Here is a 22699-nt window from a genome sequence, read left to right on the forward strand (position 1 = left end):
AACCCATGCCTCTGCAGCAGCAACCCAAGTCACTATAGTTGGATTCTTAATCCATAGCACCACAGCAGGAACTCCAAGAAACTATGTTTTAAAGGCAGGTACCAGAAGTTGCATCTATCTCTTCTACTCCCAAGAACTTAGTCACAGAGAGATAAAGCTAGATGTCAGGGAAGAAAGGAAATACTCTTTGGCTGGGTGGCCGCTGGCCCAGAGTAAACTTGGTTTCTTCCCACATGAGCCTATTCATAGTACTGCTTAATTGTCCCACAATCTAACAGTTGTTTGCACTCAGCAAGCAAGCCACAAGACCACAATGGAAGCAGCAATGTCTTATGAACAAGTTTTGGAATCCATGCACTGCCACTTCCATCACCATCTATGAAGGTATAGACCAATCCCAATACAGTGCTGAGAGAAGCTCACAGGCTGAGAATACCAGGAGACTAGGTTGGGGATCACCTAGAAGATTAGCTTTTTACTTGGAAGTATAATCGCAGGTTCTCATATTTATTTCTCATAAATGGGAAGAGCATTCTGGTTCAATTCTAGTTGTCCTTCAAGGCACTGACAAGTTGTTAACTCCCTAGCCAGATTTCATCGCTTCCTCCTTTGTGATTTTACAATACACTATTCCCACCTCTGTGCAGTACCTATCTCACTGTCTAATGGTTCACTATGTACAAAGGCTGTCTCACCAGTGAAAATACAGGACTGAGGCTTACTAAGTTTGCTGCCCTCCAAGCTCCAGACAGTGTTGAACACAGAAGAAAAAAAAAAAAAATGCCAGTCACTCTCATTGATCAGTAGGGAAACCAATTGGGACCAAAGTGAAAAGTCTTCTAAAGAATACCTTTAGTTCATCACTAATTTGTCTTACAAACCTAAGCAACTTGCTTAAAACAAGCAAGTAATCTAGCAAACAAAACAAACCCAGAATACGAATTTACTCATTTCGATGGTAGATGTAACTTCTCTGTCATCCAGAATTTTCGTATAAATCGTTTTACCTGGGCAGGCAAATTAAAATCAAAACTTTGCTGGATGAGTTTTGTAAGCTGCATTCTTTGTTTCAGAGGAAAGCTATGCTGCATTTAAATCACACCCTCCCAGATGATCTAATTCCAGCCTTCGCCCAGGAGTTATTTTAGTATCTTAGTTTCTACGGAAAACTGATAGTGATGCAAAACATCCCTTGCCTCCAGGCATGTAAATTCCATCTGGGGGAGGTTCAATTGACTTCCCTCTACTGGAGAAGAAGCCAGTTCTGCCATCTTCTGTACCTTTATCATAATATGTATCTGTAGATGGATCTATTCTTCTGACTCTCCCTTTGAATTAAGTTATAACATCTTACTAGTTGCCTTATTTAATTAATGAGTCACATAAAATGTTTAACATTTGTTTGTTTTATATCTGTATGAAAATCATGATTTTACCTGTTTTTGAAAATTTTTCCTCCAACAGCATATATATCTAGGACAAGAGGATTGATTGGTAATCTTAACCTAGGTTTTGTTTGTTTGCTTTTCTTTTCATTTTTTGGCTGTCCCGTGGCATATGAAGTTCTGGGGTGATGCTCCACAGAGGCTAACTCCAAGTTTTGTTTTGTTTTGTTTTTTGTCTTTTTGCCTTTTCTTGAGCTGCTCCCACAGCACCTGGAGGTTCCCAGGCTGGGGGTCTAATCGGAGCTGTAGCTGCCGGCCTACGCCAGAGCCACAGCAATGCGGGATCCGAGCCGAGTCTGCAACCTACACCACAGCTCACGGCAACGCTGGATCGTTAACCCACTGAGCAAGGCCAGCGACCGAACTCGAAACCTCATGGTTCCTAGTCAGATTCGTTAACTACGGTGCCATGATGGGAACTCCCCTAACTCCAAATTTTTAAAAAGCAGACCCTTAGAATTACACAAACTTGGATTCAAATCCTGGTTCTTTGAGGCACTCAGGACCACTGCACTGCACTGCACCACACACCTCCAGTGGGAGCCATTCACATGGCAGATTTTGTAAAGGTGCTTCACTGCATAGTGCTTTGCACAGGTCTGCATTGCGTGCAGGGCAACGCCACCTCCACTTCATAAGCAATCTGAGCATGCAGGGGTGTGTGCACTAGTAAAGCCTGTCCTGCCCCCTCTGCCTTGGTGATGATGAAATGTTTTATGAACCAATAAGATATATATGTGCTTAGCTATGATGATGTGAGCAAAGAGCATGGGGGTAGAAAAGGATAAAAGCAAGAGACAAGAGCAGCTTCTAAATGTTAATGGCTTTGTTCACCACAGTTCAACAGAACTTTTTGCAATGATGGAAATGTTCTCCATCTGTGCTGCCCTACCCAGTAACCACAACCCACATGTGGTTACTGAACCACTGAAATGTTGGTGGCATGACTGAGAAACAGAATTTTTAAATTTTATTTTAATTAGCTTATATTTAAATAGCTACATGTGGCTAGTGGCTACCATACCTGACGACACAGGTATAGACAACTAGTAAAAGGACAAATTGCTAGACTCAGAAAAATAGGAAACATAGGCTTCTCAAGCTTTTTGGTCCAAGTGAAATGGAGTTTTAACAAGAACAACCCCGCCTTGGCTAAGAAGGCAGCTACAAGCCTTTCCAGCTGTGCTCATCACTATGCCACCCTTCTTGTAATAATGTAACAACTGTGTGCCCTCTGTCCAAGCCAGCAGCCCTGCTAATCAGGTACCCAGCATTGCTTATCAGTTCCGCTTCTGTAACCTTGCTTGCTCAGTTTCTTGGGGAGGAACACTGTCTGCTTGGGGATGGGGGAGGTCCGGGATGCTTACATGGAAAAATCAAGACCTTGTAGTGTATAAAAGTTACTGGGAACAAAGACCTGGTGCTCAGACTCTGGAGGTGACTCCTCTGAGCCCTCACCGGTGCTGAATAAACCTTGCTTTTCCATATCTCCGAGTGCTGTTTGTCTCCTTCCATTGCCACGGTTTTTGCGGTTTCCGCAACACAAGGACCTACATATTTGAAAAGCACCGAGGAAGAGTTCCCGTCATGGCTCAGCAGTTAACAAACCCAACTAGTATCCATGAGGCCTCACTCCATGGGTTAAGGATCTGGCATTGCCATGAGCTGTGGTATAGGTCAAAGATGCGGTTTGGATCTGGCGTTGCTGTGGCTGTGGTGTAGGCCAGCAGCTGCTGCTCCAAGTCCACCCCTAGCCTGGGAACCTTGGGTGCGGCCCTAAAAAGACAAAAAAAAAAAAAAAAAAAGCACTGAGGAGTTTCTGGTGACCTAGCAGTTAAGGATCTGGCATTGTCACTGCTGTGGCTTGGATAACTGCTCTGGTGAGGGCCAAGGAACTTCTGCATCCAAAATGCACAGTCAAATAATACTAATAAAATATTTAAAAAATAAAAAACTTTGAGACTCCAGAGAATTTTGCTTATGTGGATCATATCTATCTAGATTTATTGTCTTAAGAAAAACAGAAATTTTAGTAAGACTCCTATTGGCCCATTTAAAAATAATCTCATAATTTTTATGAAAAAATAACTATTTTCCAAAACAAAAAATTGGAACAATGGCACTGCTTTATATTTCTGCAACCAATCTACTGCAATAGTATATAGCTACTCCATTATATGCTTATAAGAAAAAGGCAAATATCATGTAAGTATTATTACAAAAAAGGGTCTAAGGAACCCCCTAAGACTATTTTTTTTTTTTTTTTTTTTAGGGCTGCACCCTCGTCATATGGAAGTTCCCAGGCTGGGGGCGAATTGGAGCTAAAACTGCCAGCCTACATCACAGCCACAGCGACAGCAACATGGAATCTGAGCCGCGTCTGCGACCTACACCATAGCTCACCAAAACGCCAGATCCTTAGCCCACTGAACGAGGCCAGGGATCAAACCCGAGTCCTTACGGATATCAGTTGGGTTCATTACCACTGAGCCACAAAGGGAACTTCTAAGAGTGCACTTTGAGAAACACTCACCTAGTTATAGGACAAGTAAACAGCAAAATGTTGGATACCCCCTCACCTAGGGCTGCTCTCTTACCCTATTGCAAACAGGTGACTCTGTCAGCCTCACAGCAGGTAAGTCTCTGGCCTCCAGGTTACCAGTCAAGGGCCAGGATAAGGGACAAGGCAGAGATAAGCAAGTTAAGAAAAAGCCTATACAGGTGATCCCTGAACAACATGGGGTTAGAGGCACAGACCGCCTGTCCCGTTGCAAAGGAAAATCCACCTATAACTTCTTCTTCTTCTTCTTTTTTTTTTTTTTTTGCTTTTTAGGGCTGCACCTGAGGCATATGGAAGTTCCCAGGCTAGGGGTCTAATTGGAGCTACAGCTGCCAGCCTATGCCACAGTCGCAGCAATGTCAGATCCAAACCATGTCTGCAACCTACACCACAGCTCGTCGGATCCTTAACCCACTGAGCAAGGCCAGGGATCGAACTCCCCGAGTCCTCATGGATCCTAGTCGGACTCATTAACTGCTGAGCCGTGAAGGGCGCTCCCCTTCTATAACTTTTGACTCTCCCCAAACTTAACCACTAATAGCCTGCTATTGACCAGAAACCTTATCAATAACATAGCTGATTAACACATACGTATGTCATATGTATTATATATTGTATTTTTACCATAAAGTAGTTAGAGAACACAAAATGTTATTAAGAAAATTATAAGGAAGGGAAAATACATTTATAGTACTGTATTTACTGATACTATACATTTACATCTGTTTAGAAGAATCGTCTGTCAGTACAGCATCATATTGTCTTCTATGGTAAAACACTGTAGATATTATATATATTACTAATACCAGACATCAAAAATGAAAGGATGATGTGAAAAAGAAATTCATATTTATTTACAGGCATAATGATTTATGTATTAATAATGAAGAAGCAGCAACATGATTGTTTTATGGTAGCCTAGTGCAATCAATATGATCACTTCACGGTAGCCTAGCCTATACACTAATAAATAAATCATTATAAAATGTTTATGGCATACAGTCTTACAGTCATATTCATAATACAGTATTGGAAACATTGTTACCTTAAAAAAAAAGACTTAACTGTGATGATAGGCTGATACACAGTTTCTCCAATTAGGAGAGAGAGAGAGAGGCAAACTATACAGTAATATAATTCTTTGAAATCAAAGTTATAGAAACGTAAGAAAACCAACACACTATTAATTTTACATTAACTATCACTCACCTTATGCCTGTCTAAGGATAAACAGTATCTACATATATGTAGCATTCACACCATAGCTTTTTCTTAATTTTTTCCATGTTTCTAGTCTACAGAGTTTCTAAGTTTTTCAAATTGTCATAAATCTCTAAATATTTTTCCAATATATTTCTTGAAAAAATTCCTTGTATAAGTGGACCTGCATAGTTTAAATCCACGTTGTTCAAGTATCAACTGTATAGTAAACCATGGGGCCCTCAAGGAATTCACATAGTGGGCCTGAGACTGCTATCCTTTAAACAGCCTACTTGCAAGGCTAGCCCTTGGCTGATGACTGGGAACTCTGATTTCAGAAAAGTTTCCACCATTCCCTACCTGATAAGAGTACCTCAATGTGCATAAACACAAACAATTCGGTTTGTGCCGAACACCTGCTTTCCTTCTGGGAGTTTGGCTTTTTGATATGTGCTAGGGGGAAGGTACCTATAAGAGCAGTACCAAGTAAAAAGCTTGGGCACTGAGTTGCTAATGAGATGCCCTGATGGACAACACTTCACATAGGTTGTCACAATTCAGTGCTGGAGAAATTCCACACGGTCTGTGTGACTCTAGTGGGAGAGGACTCTGGAAGCTTGTGCCTGCTTTCCCTGGACTTTGCCCTACACTCCTTTTCCTTTGGCTGATTTTGCTTTATATCCTTCCTCTGTATTAAATCAGAGCTGTGAGTACGACTTACACGCTCAGTCCTGTGAGGGCTCTTAGTGCATCACTGAACCTGGGGGTAGTGTTGGGTAATTTCAACATATTCCCCTTCATTGGCCCTGCTCCCAGAATGTCAACACCCAGGATTACATCACACACGACAAAGGATTGGAAGATTCTTCCTGAAGAAACTGGAAATCCAAACAGGAAAAAGGACCACAAAGGGCAGGAACAACGAAAAAAGCAAAAGAAAACTCCAAAAATAAAACTACCATGAATATCTTTAAAAAGGTAAGAAAATATATTGCATCCATAAAACAAGAAAAGGATGCTATGAAGAGACGCAAATAGAGAACAAGAAAGATTAAAATTAAAAAATGATCATCAAGGAGTTCCCATCGTGGCACAGTGGTTAATGAATCCGACTAGGAACCATGAGGTTGAGGGTTCGATTCCCGGCCTTGCTCAGTGGGTCGAGGACCTGGCGTTTCAGTGAGCTGTGGTGTAGGTTGCAGACTCGGCTCGGATCCCGCATTGCTATGGCTCTGGCGTAGGCCGGCAGCTACAGCTCCGATTGGATCCCTAGCCTGGGAACCTCCATATGCCGTGAGAGTGGCCCTAGAAAAGACAAAAAAAAAAAAACATCAAAATTAAATACTGAATAGAAGCGCTAGAAGACAGAGTTAAAAAAATTGCCTGGAGAAAGTGAAAAAGGAAAAAAGAGAAAGATTAAAAAAACAGAAGAGAGAAGAAAAGAACTTATTGAAATAAACAACCAGACTAAGAAAAAAAAAGGCCTCAGGTTGAAAGGGTCCTCCAAGTACAAAGCACAATGAATGAAAAAATAAATATGTTAAGGTCACATAACCATAACATTTCAGAATACCCAAGAGAAGACTCTAAAAAGCTATCAGAAAGGAAAAAAACCCATTTTTTTAAAGCATACAAAATTTAACATCATACTTTTACTAGTAATACTGACAGTAGATACACTAACACTGCATCTTTAAAACTCTGAGGAAACACCTAGACTCAGCTAGTTCTGAGACACGCAAGGACTTAGAAAACTTATTCTTTTTTTTTTTTTTTTTTTTTTTTTTTTTTTTTTTTTTTTGCTTTTTAGGGCCACACCAAGGCATATGGTGAGGTTTCCAGGCTAGGGGTCACATCAGAGCTACAGCTGCTGGCCTACACCACAGCTCACGGCAACGCCGGATCCTTAACCCACTGAGCAACGCCAGGGATCAAACCTGCAACCTCACGGTTCCTACTCAGATTCGTTTCTGCTGAGCCACGACAGGAACACCACTTATCCTTTCTTAGTAAGTGTTTGACCAAAGTGGTAAGTAAACCAAACCAGGACCTAAGTAACAAAGGATCCAAACTAGGAGACATGAAGGAAAGTTCCAGAACTCTAGCTGTGCACCAAACAGAGAGAACTTTTATCTTCTCACTTCTGTTCAGAATTCCATCTTGGCTATCATATTTCCTTTTTTTTTTTTTTTTTTTTTTAATCTCCCCACCTATGGCATATGCAAGTTCCAGGGTTAGGGACTGAATCCAAGCCACAGCTGTGGCAACATGGGATCCTTTAACCCACTGCCCCAGGCCTGGGATGGACTGGCACCTCCATAGTGACCCAAGCCACTGCAGTTGATTCTTAACCCACTGCACCACAGCAGCAACTCCTATCTTGGCTATCATATTTCTAATTTCATAGAGCACTTTCCCATTCTCTGATTTTTCTTCCCATAGTATCCAATTCTTACTTTATGAGTACAGTCTCCTTTGTTATCTCTTTAAAGACCCTAATCTTTAGGTTGGGTGCAAACCTAGAACCAGACCAGATTAGAATGAGAAGAATGAGATCTAACAAAGGGAAAGACAAAAACTACATGATCATTTCGAAAGACACTGAAAACACATTTGAGAAAATTCAACATCTATTTATGATAAAAACTCTCTAAAGGGAACATAACTCAACATAATAAAAGTCATTTATGACAAATCCACAGCCAACATAATACTCAACAGTGAAAAGCTGAAAGCTTCCCCACTAAATTCAGAACAAGGCAAGGATGCCCACTCTCACTGCTTTTATTTAGCATGGTACTGGAAGTCCTAGCCATGGCAATCAGACAAGAAAAAAGATATAAAAGGTATCCAAATTGAAAGGGAAGAGGTAAAATTGTTACTATCTGCAGATGACATGATACTCTATAGAGAACCCTAAAGTCTCTACACAAACTAATAAATGATTTCATCAAGGTAGCGGGATACAAGATTAATATACAGAAATATATTGCATTTCTATACACTAATAATGAAATATGAAAAAGAGAAAGTAAAAAAAAAAAAAAAAAAAAAAGTCCTATTTAAAATCATTTCCGGGAGTTCCTGTTGTAGTTCAGTGGGTTAAGAACCCACGATAGTCTATATGAGGATGCAGATTCAATCCCTGGCCTCGCTCATTGGGCTACGGATCTAGTGTAGCCATAAGCTGTGGCATAGGTTGTAGATGCAGCTTGGATCTGGTGTTGCCATGGCTGTGTCATAGGCCTCAGCCACAGCTCCAATTCAACCCCCATCCTGGGAGTTTCCATAAGCCACAGGTGCAGCTGTAAAAAGGGGAAAAAAAAAATCACATTAAAAAAAGACCTAAAAATAAATTTACCCAAGGAGGTGAAAGACCTATGCACTAAAAACTATAAAACACAGATAAAGGAAATTGAAGATGATACAAAGAAAAGGAAAAATATCCCATGTTTGCGGATTGAAGAAATTTATACTGGTTTGGGTTTTTTTGGCCATGCCCGTGGCATGCAGAAGTTCCCAGGCTGGGGATCGAAACTGTACAATACCTGTAACCAGAGCCACAGCAATCAGACAAGTGACAATGCCAGATCTTCAACCTGCAGAGCCACCAGGGAACTCCCAGAATTAATATTGTTAAATTGGCCATACTACCCAAAGCAGTCTACAGATTTAATGCAATCCATATCAAAACACCCATGACATTTTTCACAGAATTAGAAAAATAATCCTAAAATTTTTGTGGAACCACAAAAGACCCAGAATTCCCCAAACAGTCCTGAGACAAAAGGACAAAGCTGGAGGTATAACACTCCAGACCCTTCTAGACTATACTACAAAGCCACAGTAATCAAAGAAGCAAAATACTGGTACAAAAGCAGAAACATAGGTCAATGGAACACAAAAGGGAAGCCAGAAATAAGTCCATGTTCAATTAAGCTATGACAAAAAGGCAAGAATATACAATGGAGAAAAGACAGGCTTTTCAAAAAGTAGTGTTGGGAAAGCTGGATAGGTAAATATAATACAAGGAAATGAAAACATTCCCTCATACCATACACAAAAATAAACTCAAATGGTTTAAAGACCCAAATGCAAGACATGACACCACAAAACTCCTAGAAGAGAACATAGGTGAAACATTCTTTGACTTAAATATAGCAGTATTTTCATAGATCAGTCTCCCATGGCAAAAGAAATAAAAGCAAAAAATAAACAAATGGGACCTAATCAACTTAAAAGCTTTTGCACAGCACAGGAAACCATTAACAAAATGAAAAAACAACCTACAGGTTGGAGGAAAATATTTGCATACAACACAGCTAACCAGATGTTAATATCCAAAATACATAAACACTCATACAACTCAATATTGTAAAAAAAAAAAAAAATTTAAAAATTGGGCAGAAGACCTAAACACACATTTTGCAAAGAAAACATATATACAGACAGCTAACAGGCACATGAAAACATGTTCGACCTTGCTAATTTTTAGAGAAATGCAAATCAAAACCACAATGAGGTATCACTTCACACAGGTCAGAATGGCCAAATCAAGAAGTCTACAAATATTAAATGCTGGAGGGGATGTGGAGAAAAGGGAACACTCCTACACTGTTGGTGAAAACGCAAATTGGTTTAGCCACTATGGAAAACAGTATGGAGGACCCTTAAAAAACTAAAAATAGAATGATGAGCCAGCAATTCCACTCCTGAATATAGATCCAGAAAAAAAAAAGAAAACTCTAATTTGAAAAAATACATGCACCCCCCGTGTTCACAGTGGCATTATTTACAATAGCCAAGATATGGAAGCAACTTAAGTGCCCATCAGCAGGACTACTGGCTTAAAAGGATGTGGTACATATATACAATGGAATATTGTTCAGCCATAAAACAGAATGAAATTTTGTCACTTGCAGCAATATGGACAGACCTAGAGAATATTACAGGTAATGAAACAGGTCAGATGGAGAAAATAAGCACTATACGATATCACTTATATGTGGAATCTAAAAGTAATATAAATGAGTCTATATACAAAACAAACAGATTCTTAGAGAAAAAAACTTATAAGTATGGGATTAACAGTTAGAAGCTACTATTCATAAAACAGATAAGCAACAGGGATTACTGTACAGCACAGAGATTTATACCCAACAGTTTGTATAACCTATAATTAAATATTATCTATTAAATAAATAATAGGAAAAGAAGAACGAAATCTAGAGAATGGAAGTTTTGAGAAAAAAAATGAAATTGATAGATTCTTGCATTCATTTGAAGGCACCTGAGCAACTGGAAAAATTAACCAGACACTAATAGAAAATAAGGTAAATGAAAGAAATAATCTTAAGAGATCCCGCTGTGGCGCAGTGGGTTAAGAATGCCACTGCAGTGGCTCCAGTGGCTGTGAGGGCTCCGGTTTGATGCCTGGCCTGGTGTAGTGGGTTAACGGATCTTTTGTCTGAAAGGCTAATCATATTTACCTCATCATAATAATAGTATAAAACCTAACTACTGATTTAACTAAATATTGAGATAAAATCTCAACTAAAAGATGGAAGAAGTCAAAATAGAGATAAAAAGAGCTAAACCCTCATCTTGATTGATCAGTTCTCAATTTCTCAAAAGAGTTAATCAATAATACCTAAATCATTTAAGTCAAGAAGTAGTTATAAAATATACTTTTTAGAAAAATAGAGGGAAATATTAGATGAAAAAATTATAAGAGCTGAAAGTAGTTGCCTTCTGGAAAAGAAAAAAGGACTCAAGAGGAATGTGTCTCATATCTCTATGATAAACTTTTAAGAATAGCTATTTTTTCAATGATGTATCCTATTACTTTGAAGTAATATTTTAAAAACAATGTAATGATTAATTAAACTGGAAGATTTTACAATTCCTTTTTTTTTTTTTTTTTTTTTTGCCTTTTTTAGGCCCGCACTTGCGGCATATGGAGGTTCCCAGGCTAGGGGTCCAATCAGAGCTACAGCTGCCGGCCTACACCACTGCTCATGGCAACACCAGATCCTTAACCAACTGAGCGAGGTCAGGGATCAAAGCCAGGGATCAAACCCGCAACAGCATGGTTCCTAGTCAGATTCATTTCCACTGTGCCAGGACGAGAACTCTTACAATTTCTTACATCAATATTCCAAGTGATTTCCTCTTCACTCAGCAAGAGAGCCTTGTATGCAACACCCAACAACCATTAAGAAAACTCTTTTTTCGTGTGTGTGGGGTTTTTTTTCTCTCTTTTTCTTAGAGCCACACCTTCGGCATATGGAGGTTCCCAGGCGAGGGGTCCAATGGGAGCAGTAGCTGCCAGCCTATGCCAGGGTCACAGCAACTCAGGATCCGAGCCGCATCTGCAACCTACACCACAGCTCACCACAATGCCAAATCCTCGACCGACTGAGCAAGGCCAGGGATTGAACCTGTGTCCTCATGGATGCCAGTCAGGTTCATTAACCGCTGAGCCATGACAGGAATTCCAAGAAAACTCTTTAATTGTCTCTTCAACGTTTTGATCAGGTCCATCTTCTGACTTTATTCTCTCTTTCTGTTGCTAATCATTTTCTAGAAAAAAAATTTATGGAGGATACTCTCTATGTACTGATATGAAAAGATCTCTATGATACACTGCAACGTGGAAAAGCAATGGAAGAAACTGCAAATATATCTACAAAGTCTGCTTGATATGTAAATGCATGAAATATCTGTGGAGAACAAGCAATAAATCACTAATAATGATTACCCAGGGCAGGTGAAATTGAAGGAATGGGAATTGAGGAGATGAGGAACAGGGGAAAGAGGGAGGCTTTCCATTGCACAGTTTTTAACTTTTTGCTCTTTAACCCTGTGAAATGATGGCCTACTCAAAAAGCATTTTTTAGGAATTCCCACTGTGATGCAGTGGCTTAAGAATCCAACTGCAGCAGCTCAGGTTGCTGCAAAGGCATGGGTTCCATCTCTGGCCTGAGAACCTTCATATATTGTGACTGGGCTATAGATGTTTTTTTTAAGGAGTTCCCGTCGTGGCTCAGTGGTTAACGAATCCAACTAGGAACCATGAGGTTACCAGTTGAATCCCTGGCCTAACTTAGTGGGTTAAGGATCCGGCGTTGCCATGAGCTGTGATGTAGGCCAGTGGCTACAGCTCCGATTAGACCCCTAGCCTGGCAACCCCCATATGCTGCAGGTGAGGCCCTAGAAAAAGACAAAAAAAAAATTTTTAACTTTGTTATACCTCTTTATCTTGGTGTAAAATCAAAATATAATTACTTTCAGAGTTCCCATCATGGCTCAGTAGTCACAAATCCAACTAGTATCCATGAGGATAAAGGTTGGAGTCCTGGCCTTGCTCAGTGGGTTAAGGATCCAGCATTGCCATGAGTTGTGGTGTACTGTAGGTCGAATATGTAGCTTGGATCCCACATTGCTGTGGCATAGACAGGCAGCTGTGGCTCTGATTTAACCACTAGCCTGGGAACTTGCATACGCCACAGGTGCAGCCTTAAAAGCAAAAAAAAAAAAAAAATTATCGTCAATATTTTAGGAAATAGTAAAAATAAGGAAAATACCCCCAAATCCCATCTCTCCAGAGATAACAACTTTTAACATTCTCATGTATATACTTGTGTAATCTCATCACATATTTGAACTTGCACACTTACATGCCAACCTAAGAACCTACCTAGCAGTCTATTAATCCTCACAATAATCTATTAATCTGTAATAAGATTATAAAGGTTCAAATAACATAGAAAGGAGTAAACCTTGTAGATAAGCAGGGACAGCTGAAAACTCCCATTCATCTCTAAGGATTCCAGGATTATTTCAAAGGTGGAATGGTTTCATTGCCCAGATGCATGAATATAACCTTTCCTTTTTCCTTCTTACAATCTAGCTCAAGGGTTTTTAAACTTTACATGCAGAAGAATTTCTCAAAGCGGCAAACCTGAATCAAGTCTAATCTTTACTACAATTAACTCTTTTGATGCTTCTTTTAGCCAAAGTGTGATAATAGTCATAATTTTAAAGAATTTATTTTTTTACCCTGATATTCTATTTTGATCACCTTCTCGTTTTGTCAGATTTCTTCCACAACGTGATTTATCATGGTTGTATAGATTTACATTGTATTCATATACAGTATGAGTTATTATATTCTATGAGTTAAACTATTTTACCATGTCCCTTTTTAGAGGCATTTAGTTTTCTCAAAGTTTCATCATCATAAACAACAGTGCAACAAACATTCCTGTAACTAATCCTGTGTACATATCCATTACTATTTCCTTAGAACTAATTCCTAGAAGTGGAATTGCTGGTCAAACATATCTAAAATATTGAAAAAATTTTAATAAGTATGAATGATATGCCTTCCAAAAACCTAATTAACTATAAATGGGAAAGTAAATATAAGATACTTAGGGGAAATGACAAAGGATCCTTTACTAATTCCATCTGTGAGGCCTCAAGTACCAAGTAAATCCCCAAAACTCAAACTGCAAAATTTTGCTCATGTAAAACATGTCAAAAAAAAAGGTGACAAACCTTGATATCAAAACCACAGCTTTTACATGAATGCTGCAAGTAAAATCTTGAGGCCGCAAAGAGAGGTCTCTATGACAAACTCTTTTAGCAGTGACATGTCACTGAGGGATGACAGAAAATACAAGTTCTCAGAGTCTTCCAACTTAAGGCTATTATAAAAAAAACTGCAGGAGTTCCCGTCGCGGCGCAGTGGTTAACGAATCCGACTAGGAACCATGAGGTTGCGGGTTCAGTCCCTGCCCTTGCTCAGTGGGTTAACGATCCGGCATTGCCGTGAGCTGTGGTGTAGGTCGCAGACATGGCTCGGATCCCGCGTTGCTGTGGCTCTGGCGTATGCCGGTGGCTACAGCTCCGATTAGACCCCTAGCCTGGGAACCTCCATATGCCGCGGGAGCGGCCCAAAGAAATAGCAAAAAGATAAATTAAGAAAAAAAACCAAAAACTGCAGCATTTAATGTTAGTGGTTACAATATTCAAAATTATTGAAGCATTTTAGCACCAGATCCCTTTCTTGAAGGAGAAAATGTCTTAATAATCTCTGCTGGTGCTGACAGTTCAATGGAGAAAAACAACATTTTTTTAATAAGCCCCTACTCTCCCAAATTACATACTCAACACTATTAACACCATTCCAAATCTGGAACCTATTTAGTTGTGGGTGAAAGCAGACCTAAGTAGATTAGTAAAAAAATAACCTTTCAAAAAGCTGATGATCTAAACAATATACATTTTTTCTGTATTTGGTAAAATTTCTTTATAGTAATATTAATAACCATAAAATAAAAAAAGCTCAAATGTTTTTGTTTAGCTTTTTTTTATTTTTTACTAGAGTGTAAAAAATAACATTGTAGTTGATCTACAATGTTGTGCCAATTCTGCTGTACAGCATGGTGATTCAGTTATACGTATATGTATATATATATAATGTACACATATATACATTCTTTTGTTTATATTCTTTTTCATCACAGTCTATCCCAGCAGATTAGATATAGTTCCCTGTGCTATACACTAGGACCTTGTTATTTAGAAAGTTCAAAATTTTTAAAAACAAACATCATTGTTGCATTCCAAGGACTCCATTGACATCCCAAACTATTTTTGGGTGAGATCCAACACACTATACAATTCTACACATCATAATGAAAATAATATAACTTTAAAAAAAGAACAGTCCATGGCACAACATTGTAAATCAACTAAAGAGCAATCCCCACACATTCCTTTTTTTATTTTTTTATTACTCAAATGAATTTATCACATCTGTAGTTGTATAATGATCATAAAAATCTAATTTCACAGGATTTCCATCCCACAGCCCAAGCACATCCCCCCACCCCACCCCCCAACTGCCTCCTCTGGAGACCATAAATTTTCCCACACATTCTTTAAACCATTCTATTCTCATAGATCAGTACTAAGTAAGTTCTGGTCAGCCGTAAAATATTCCCAGAAGCAAAAGGTAAAGAGTCACTGTATTTTACAGCTGCCTCAACTCCCCTCCCTAAAATACACTTAAAGTTCAAATAAGAAGTCATTCAGAATCCAGACAACCAAAAAAAAAAAAAGAAAAGAAAAAAAAGAAAAAGACTTCCCGTCTTGGTGCAGCGGAAACGAACCCGACTAGGAGCCATGAGGTTGCGGGGTTCGATCCCTAGCCTCGCTCAGGAGGTTAAGGATCCTGCGTTGCCATGAGCTGTGGTGTAGGTCACAGACGCAGCTCCGATCTGGCGTTCCTGTGGCTGTAGCGTAGGTCGGCAGCAACAGCTCGGATTAGACCCCTAGCCTGGAAAACTAACTCCATATGCCGTGAGTGCAGCCCTGAAAAGACAAAAACCAAAAACCAAAAACCAAAAAAAAAAAAAAAAAAGAATCCAGACAACTAACAAAACCCAAGTCCTTTTACAAAAAAACAGAAAAGATCCATTTTGATTTTACAAGAGAATCTACAGAAGCAATTTTAAAAGGTGTTTAAAACATTTACACTTTTCATAATTACTACATAAAAGAGAGTAGCATTTCTATTTTCCAACTCCCTAATAAGAACAATAACTACAGTATTCCACAATCTCCAATATGCCTTCATTTAAAAATATCTATAATCTGAATCTCGGAAAGAGGCAGACTAAATTCCAGCACATTTTTCTCAATCCTGCAATCCCTTTTCCTAATCCTTAGGGGATAAGGCAATAAACATTCCTTTTTGACTCAAATCAACCCACGGGGGCTTGGAAAAGGGCAAAGCAGACCGAAACAATGCCACCAGAACTTGAACCGGGAAACCAGAGCCAAGAAGCATGACACGATATCACAGGATTCCGGTCTGCAAAATGTGTATCATTCTCTTCACTCCTGGCTCCCAACAACTCGCAACAAAATCCACAGAGATTGAGAGAGGGCAGTGCAGTACTGGTATTGGGTTGTCAGAGCAATTCACTTAATTACTCTAAGTGTCGGTTCTACAGGACCCCCAAAAAAGAACTGGAGACAGATTCAGGCCACAAAAGTGAAAAGAAAGAGCCGATGCTGCTACGAAGTGCCCCCCAGACAGAAACTTGAGCAGTGTCCTAACAGGTGTGCAGCTCGGCTTCCTGGGGACTCTTGGAAAATGCAATTCGCTGCAATCAACAGCTATCCTTTTCGGCGCCTGAGGACAGACACGAGTCTGCAGCCGAACCAGCTTCGGGGGGCATGACCGAATTCCTTCCTCTATCCAGTGGGATCTGGGTGTGCGGGGGCGGGGACGGGGGGGGGGGGGGACCGGCGCATGCGCTTTTTACATCTTTCCAAAATCTGGAACCCGGGTGTGCAGAAATGGGTGAAAACAAGCTTAAGCAAACTGAAGGGGGAAAATAAATACTGATGATTCAAAAGGGTACGCATGGTTTCTTTTACTTTTCTGTACTTTGAAATGCATAGCTTCTTTTATTTTCCTGTACTTTGAGAAATTCCATTAAAGAAAGAAATCTGTTACCTAAAATAGGAAAATTCAAAATGTATTATTTAGGAAACCAAAGTGTCAGTGTTTCCTTCAAATGACTACCCTGACATCGACTACTGGGATACAGCATATTATGAAATTCTATAATGTACTTTTTTTTAAGAGCAATCTTTAGAAAGAGTTCGAGTTATCCAAGCTATTTCACTGACTTCGAAACGAACCCCACCCCTCATCACCCCACCACACCAATAACCTGCAGCGTATCGATCATTTACTTAATCCCAAGACCTGTCCGCACAGCGCCGCGTCCACGGAGCCTGTCCAGAACCCAAGAAGACCGGGACCGCGAAGTCAAGCGACAACTGCCGGTGAGGCGTTCCACCGCGAGCTGACCCGCCGAGCGCTTCAGCACACACAACTTGGTTAGCGCTAAAGACCAGACGACTGGGGAGTAACAGTCACCGGGTTGGGGCGAGGGGGGTGAGGCCCCAACCGCGCGACGCAATGATACCTTGGCTCGGACCCTGCCGGCCAGCCCGCCCCTGCCTGCCCACCCAGTGCCAACCGCCCCTCAGCAAGGGAGAGGGCAGGGAGCCCAAGGAGCTCTCACCGCTTCAGCGGGTCCGTAGCCCGGGGCGCCGAGGCTGTCGCGGAGACGGAGCTCGGCGCCGCAGCCCCTGCTGCAGCGGGGGTTGTAGCCCCGGCAGGAACGCAGTCCCGGGGCATAGCCAGCGGCTCTCCGGCAGCATCCGCACAGGATCTCCGCACTCCCCACACCTCTAACCTTCCGCTCCTCCCGCTCCCGGCACCGCGCGTTTGGACTCGCCCCCCCGTCCCAAACGGCCAATGGGCGCGGAGCGCGGGAAGCCAGGGGCGGGGCGGGGCGGGGCGGGGCGGGGCGGGGCGGGGCGGGGCGGGGCGGGGCGGGGCCGGGCCGGGCCGGGCCGGGCCGGGCCGGGCCGGGCCTGACTCCCAGCTACGCCTCTGGCTTGGAGGTCTTAGCGTCCAGATTTACGTGTGGCCCCGTTTGGAACAGTGAGTTTCAGTGAACGAGGAGTGGGGAGGGAAAACACATTTCGCCAATAAAAGATCTGTGAGCGTCTAAGATGTGCGAGACAGACTTCTAATTTTGCAAGGTCTCTTTCCCTTTTTAGGTAAACATTTCTTCATGTGCTGTTTATGGATGGCCAGCCACAGTGCTTGGGGACGCATGGCAATGGGAAACTGCCCCTACTTTAGAGGATCTCCCAGTCAAATGCAGTAGATAAGGAAACAGGTTAACTAGTGGAGCTCGGGTAAGATGCATTCCAATAACAAAAGTCACATTTTGCAATGACAGAGGGGAGAGAACCAAAAGGCATATTACCCTGGATCCTAGTGGCCATGATTCACAGTGGAGAACAGTCCACACATATTTCTTTTTCTTTTTTCCTTAAAGACTACTAGATCTTGTGTGTGACAGTTAAATTTTCCAATAGTGTCAAGAATATATGATATGCACTGAAAAGAAAGTTTCCATCAGGCACTGCTACTAGTTTTCTTTCCTTTTACGCTACACTGTTAACAAATTCCTTGCATATCTTTTCAAAGATTTCTCTGCATTTCACATGGTTGTGTTTATTTTTAACTCTTCCTCTCTCCTGCTCTGGATCTCACACAGACACACTGTACTCTATGCAGTTTTGCCACTTTGCTTTTCCTTCACTTAACACTATATCTTGGACAACTTTCATTCTTTTGAAGGAGTGCATAGTATTCCATCAAGTTATTGTTTCAATTATGCTCCTGCACCAGTTTATTAGGGTGCCTGTTTCACCACATCTCTCTATACACTTCAAACTTAACTTTGAAATTTCCTTTTTGCGAACATTCTGCCCATTTTTCTATTCAGTAATGTTAGTCTTTTTTCTTTTCTTTTTCTTTTTTCTTTCTTTGTTTTGTTTTTTTTTTTGTTTGTTTGTTTGTTTTGTTTTGGCCTCCCCATGGCATATGGAGCTCCCAGGCCAGGGGTCAGATCCTGGCTGCAGCCTCAAACTGAGCCACAGCTGCTGCAATGCCAGATCCTTTAACCCACTGGGCCAGTCCAGAGATTGAACCCAAGTCCCAGCTCTCCCAAGAGGCTGCCGACCCTGTTGTGCCACAATGGAAGAGCTCTAGTCTTTTGTCTTAATTGTTGGAGATTATATATATGTATTTGGAGATGGGGCCTTTAGAGAGGTAACTAAGGTGACATGAAGTCGTAAAGGTGGGGCCATAACCTAATGCGCCTGGTGTCCAGGGATATGCATGCACACAGAAAAGGCCATGTGAGGACACAGCAAGATTGTAACCATCTTCAAGCCAATTAGACTTCAGAAGAAACCAAACCTGCTCATAATCTTGATCTGGGACTTCTAGCTTCTAGAACTGTGAGAAAATAAATTTCTACTGCTTAGGCTACCCTGTCTGTTTGGTTAGTTTGGCAGCCCTAGCAAACTCATAGAGCAAGAATGTGGAGAAATTTGACCCCTCTTACACTATTGGTGGGAATGCAAAATGGCACACCCACTTTGGAAACCAGTCTGGTAGCTCCTCAAAGAGTTAAACACAGAGTTACCAAATGACGCAGCAGTTACACTCCTACATATATATCCCCAAACAAAAGTATACACAAAAACTTGTATCTCAATGATTACAGCAACATTATTCATAGCAGGCAAAAAGCAGAGACAACCCACATGCCTGTCAATTGGTGAATGGATAAAGAAATATGATATATCCATATAATGGAATATTATTCAGCAATAAAAAGAAATGAAGGACTAATACATGCTACAACATGGAAAAATCTGGGAAATATTAAGTGAAAGAAGCCAGTCATTAAAGACCTCATATTATATGATTCCATTTATGTGAAATATCCAAATTTATAGAGATAGAAAGATTAGTGGCTACCCAGGGCTGGAGGTGGGATGAAGGGATTGGCTAGAAGTGCGGGGTTTCTTTTTTGGGGGGGGGTAATGAAATGTTCTAAAATTTATTGTGATGGTTTCATAGTTCTGTAAGTATACTAAAATTCATTGAATTGTACATTTTGGATGGATGAATCATATGATATGTGAATTATATCTCAATAAAAGTGTTAAAACAGGAGTTCCTGTCTCGGCTCAGTGGTTAACAAATCCAACTAGCATCCGTGAGGATGCGGGTTGGATCCCTGGCCTCTCTCAGTGGGTAAAGGATCTGGCGTTACTGTGAGCTGTGGTATAGGTTGCAGACACAGCTTGGATCCCACATTGCTGTGGCTGTGGTGTAGGGTGGCAGCTGCAGCTCCAATTCAACCCCTAGCCTAGGAACCTCCATATGCTGCAGGTACAGACCTGAAAAGCAAAAAAAAAAAAAAAGTTAAAACAGAATCAATACTTATACTTCACTAAACAAGAAGTCACAGCATATGACCAAATATTTCATACATGAAGAAATTCGGAGAAGTTAATTTGGCTGCAAGGCTATTTGAAAATTACAAAGGAGGATATTAGCAGAGCTAAGAAAAGTGGCAAAAATCTTAAACTGATAACATTATGTATCAAGACAAATGTTATTGAAAACACTGAGGCAAAACACAAGATCTATGAAATTATTCATATTTCTTCCATAATCCACATTTGGGGATATACTTCCTCAAAATAATCCAAATGAGAAAAATCAAGTTTCACTAAATGTTTATAGCAATGCTATTCATAATGCAAAACTAAATAAAACTAGAGCCAACTCAAATACTTGATCATTAGAAGAGTATTTAAGAAAGTAGAAAACATGGACTATATTCATAAATGGGAAAGAGAACATGTAAAATAATGAGAAGGTGGAAAATTGGTTTCTAAATTCTGATGACTATACATAAATACTTGTACACGGCTGAGTATAAAGAGGAGGACATTTAGGGGTAAATGGTACCAGAATTCTTCTTTGAAAGAAAAACTATCTGTGTTTGGGAAAATACCCTAATAAGCTCTTTCTGGTATAAGATGAGACTAAAAACAGGGGCATAAGCAGCAGCCCTAGCAACACAAGAAAAGCTGCTTTAAAGGAAAGCATGAGAGGAATTTATTTTTGCTCCTGAGAGAAAGGGAGAGAGTAGGGAGAAGAGATGAGCCAAGCCAGGTAGGGATGGGGGAGGGGAGCTGAGAGGAGATGTCTGGGTTGCTGGGTAGACTGAAAGCTGGTGAGAAATCTCTGGTGACTGGGTCAGAAATTAGACTTCCAAGGAATAGGAGTGTCTAATATATACATTTTAAGCTTTTTTCTCAAACCTCAAAGTCTCACTAAAGCTCCGTGTGAATGGAGTTTAGATTTGTAGAAACAGGAAGACACTGAAGTTGAAGCAGTTGAAATGGTAAAAAGACAGCACCGCTAATACAGGGGCTCAGAGCCAGGGAAAACAGGAAAATGAGTCCCTCAGGAGTTCCTGCTGTGGCTCAGCAGTAACACACCTGACTAGTATCCATGTGGACAAGGGTTTGATCCCCAGCCCTCTCAGAGGGTTAAAAGATCCAGCATTGCTGTGAGCTGCATTGTAGGTAACAGACTTGGCTTGGATCTGGCGTTGCTATGGCTGTGGCTGTGGCAGTGGCACAGGCCAGCAGCTGCGACTCTGATTCAACCCCTAACCTGGGAACATCCATATGCTGTGGGTGCGTCCCTAAAAAGATGGACAAAAAAGCCCTTCAGAAATTAGAGATCTTGGAGTTCCCATCGTGGCGCAGTGGTTAACGAATCCGACTAGGAACCATGAGGTTGAGGGTTCAGTCCCTGCCCTTGCTCAGTGGGTTAACGATCCGGCGTTGCCGTGAGTTGCAGACTCGGCTCGGATCCCGCGTTGCTGTGGCTCTGGCGTAGGCGGGTGGCTACAGCTCCGATTCGACCCCTAGCCTGGGAACCTCCATATGCCGTGGGAGCAGCCCAAGAAATAGCAAAAAGACAAAAAAAAAAAAAAAAAAAAAAAAAAAAAAAGAAGTTAGTGATCTTGGAAAGGGCTCTAGACACCCAAATGATGTTTGGGGGGATCTTACGTAGATTACAAAGGGAAGGGAAGCTCTTGTTGGCATTTGCCTTACATAATGATGAAAAGATAACATGTAGTAGATGCAGCTGTTTTGAAATTATGAGAGGCTTAAATTATGAATTTTTTTAAAAGATTCTCATTTGGGAGTTCCCAAGACAAGGATGCCCACTCTCACCACTACTCTTCAATATAGTTTTGGCAGTCCCAGCCACAGCAATCAAAGAAGTAAAAGAGATAGAAGGAATCCAAATTGGAAAAGAAGAAGTAAAACTATCACTATTTGCAGATGACATAATACTATACCTACAGAAGCCTAAGGACTCTACCAGAAAACTGTTAGAGCTCATCCATGAATTTGGCAAAGTTGCAGGATACAAAATTAATACACAGAAATCGACGGCATTTCTATACACTAACAACAAAAGAGCAGAAAGAGAAATTAGGGAAGCAATCCCATTTACCATCACATCCTAGAGAATAAAATACCTAGGAGCAAACCTACCTAAACAGACAAAAGACCTGTACTCTGAGAACTGTAAGACACTGATGAAAGAAATCAAAGATGACACAAATAGATGGAAAGATATACCATGCTCTTGGATTGGAAGAATTAATATTATCCAAATGACTATACTACCCAAGGCAATCTACAGATTCAATGCAATCCCTATCAAATCACCAAGGACTTTTTTCACAGAACTCAAACAAAATATTTTAAAGTTTGTTTGGAAGCACTAAAGACCCAGAACAGCCAAAGACATCCTGAAAAAGAAAAATGGAGCTGGAGGAATCAGGCTCCCTGACTTCAGACTCTACTACAAAGCAACAGTCATCAAAACTGTATGGTACTGGCACAAAGACAGAAGTATAGATCCGTGGAAGAGGACAGAAAGCCCAGAATTAAACCCATGCACCTACAGCCAACTCGTCTATGACAAAGGAGGCAA

At 40.8% G+C, this 22699-nt stretch overlaps 1 protein-coding gene across 7 annotated transcripts in view; it reads right to left on the reverse strand.

Moving 5' to 3' along the window:
- ZNF638 (zinc finger protein 638) overlaps positions 1-17539 on the reverse strand; it is a 140010-nt gene extending 122471 nt beyond the window's left edge. For 3 of the 7 annotated variants that reach the window (XM_005662475.3, XM_021087384.1, XM_021087382.1), the window contains exon 1: positions 17319-17484. In XM_005662475.3, coding sequence (XP_005662532.1) covers positions 17319-17434 — 116 coding nt within the window. In that variant the 5' untranslated portion in view covers positions 17435-17484. Of the gene's footprint in view, positions 1-17318 lie in introns of all 7 variants that reach the window. The other 4 variants (XR_002342574.1, XM_021087383.1, XR_002342575.1 and 1 more) reach the window with 3 other exon arrangements.

Source organism: Sus scrofa, chromosome 3, assembly GCF_000003025.6.
Source record: "Sus scrofa isolate TJ Tabasco breed Duroc chromosome 3, Sscrofa11.1, whole genome shotgun sequence".
Taxonomy (NCBI): domain Eukaryota; kingdom Metazoa; phylum Chordata; class Mammalia; order Artiodactyla; family Suidae; genus Sus; species Sus scrofa.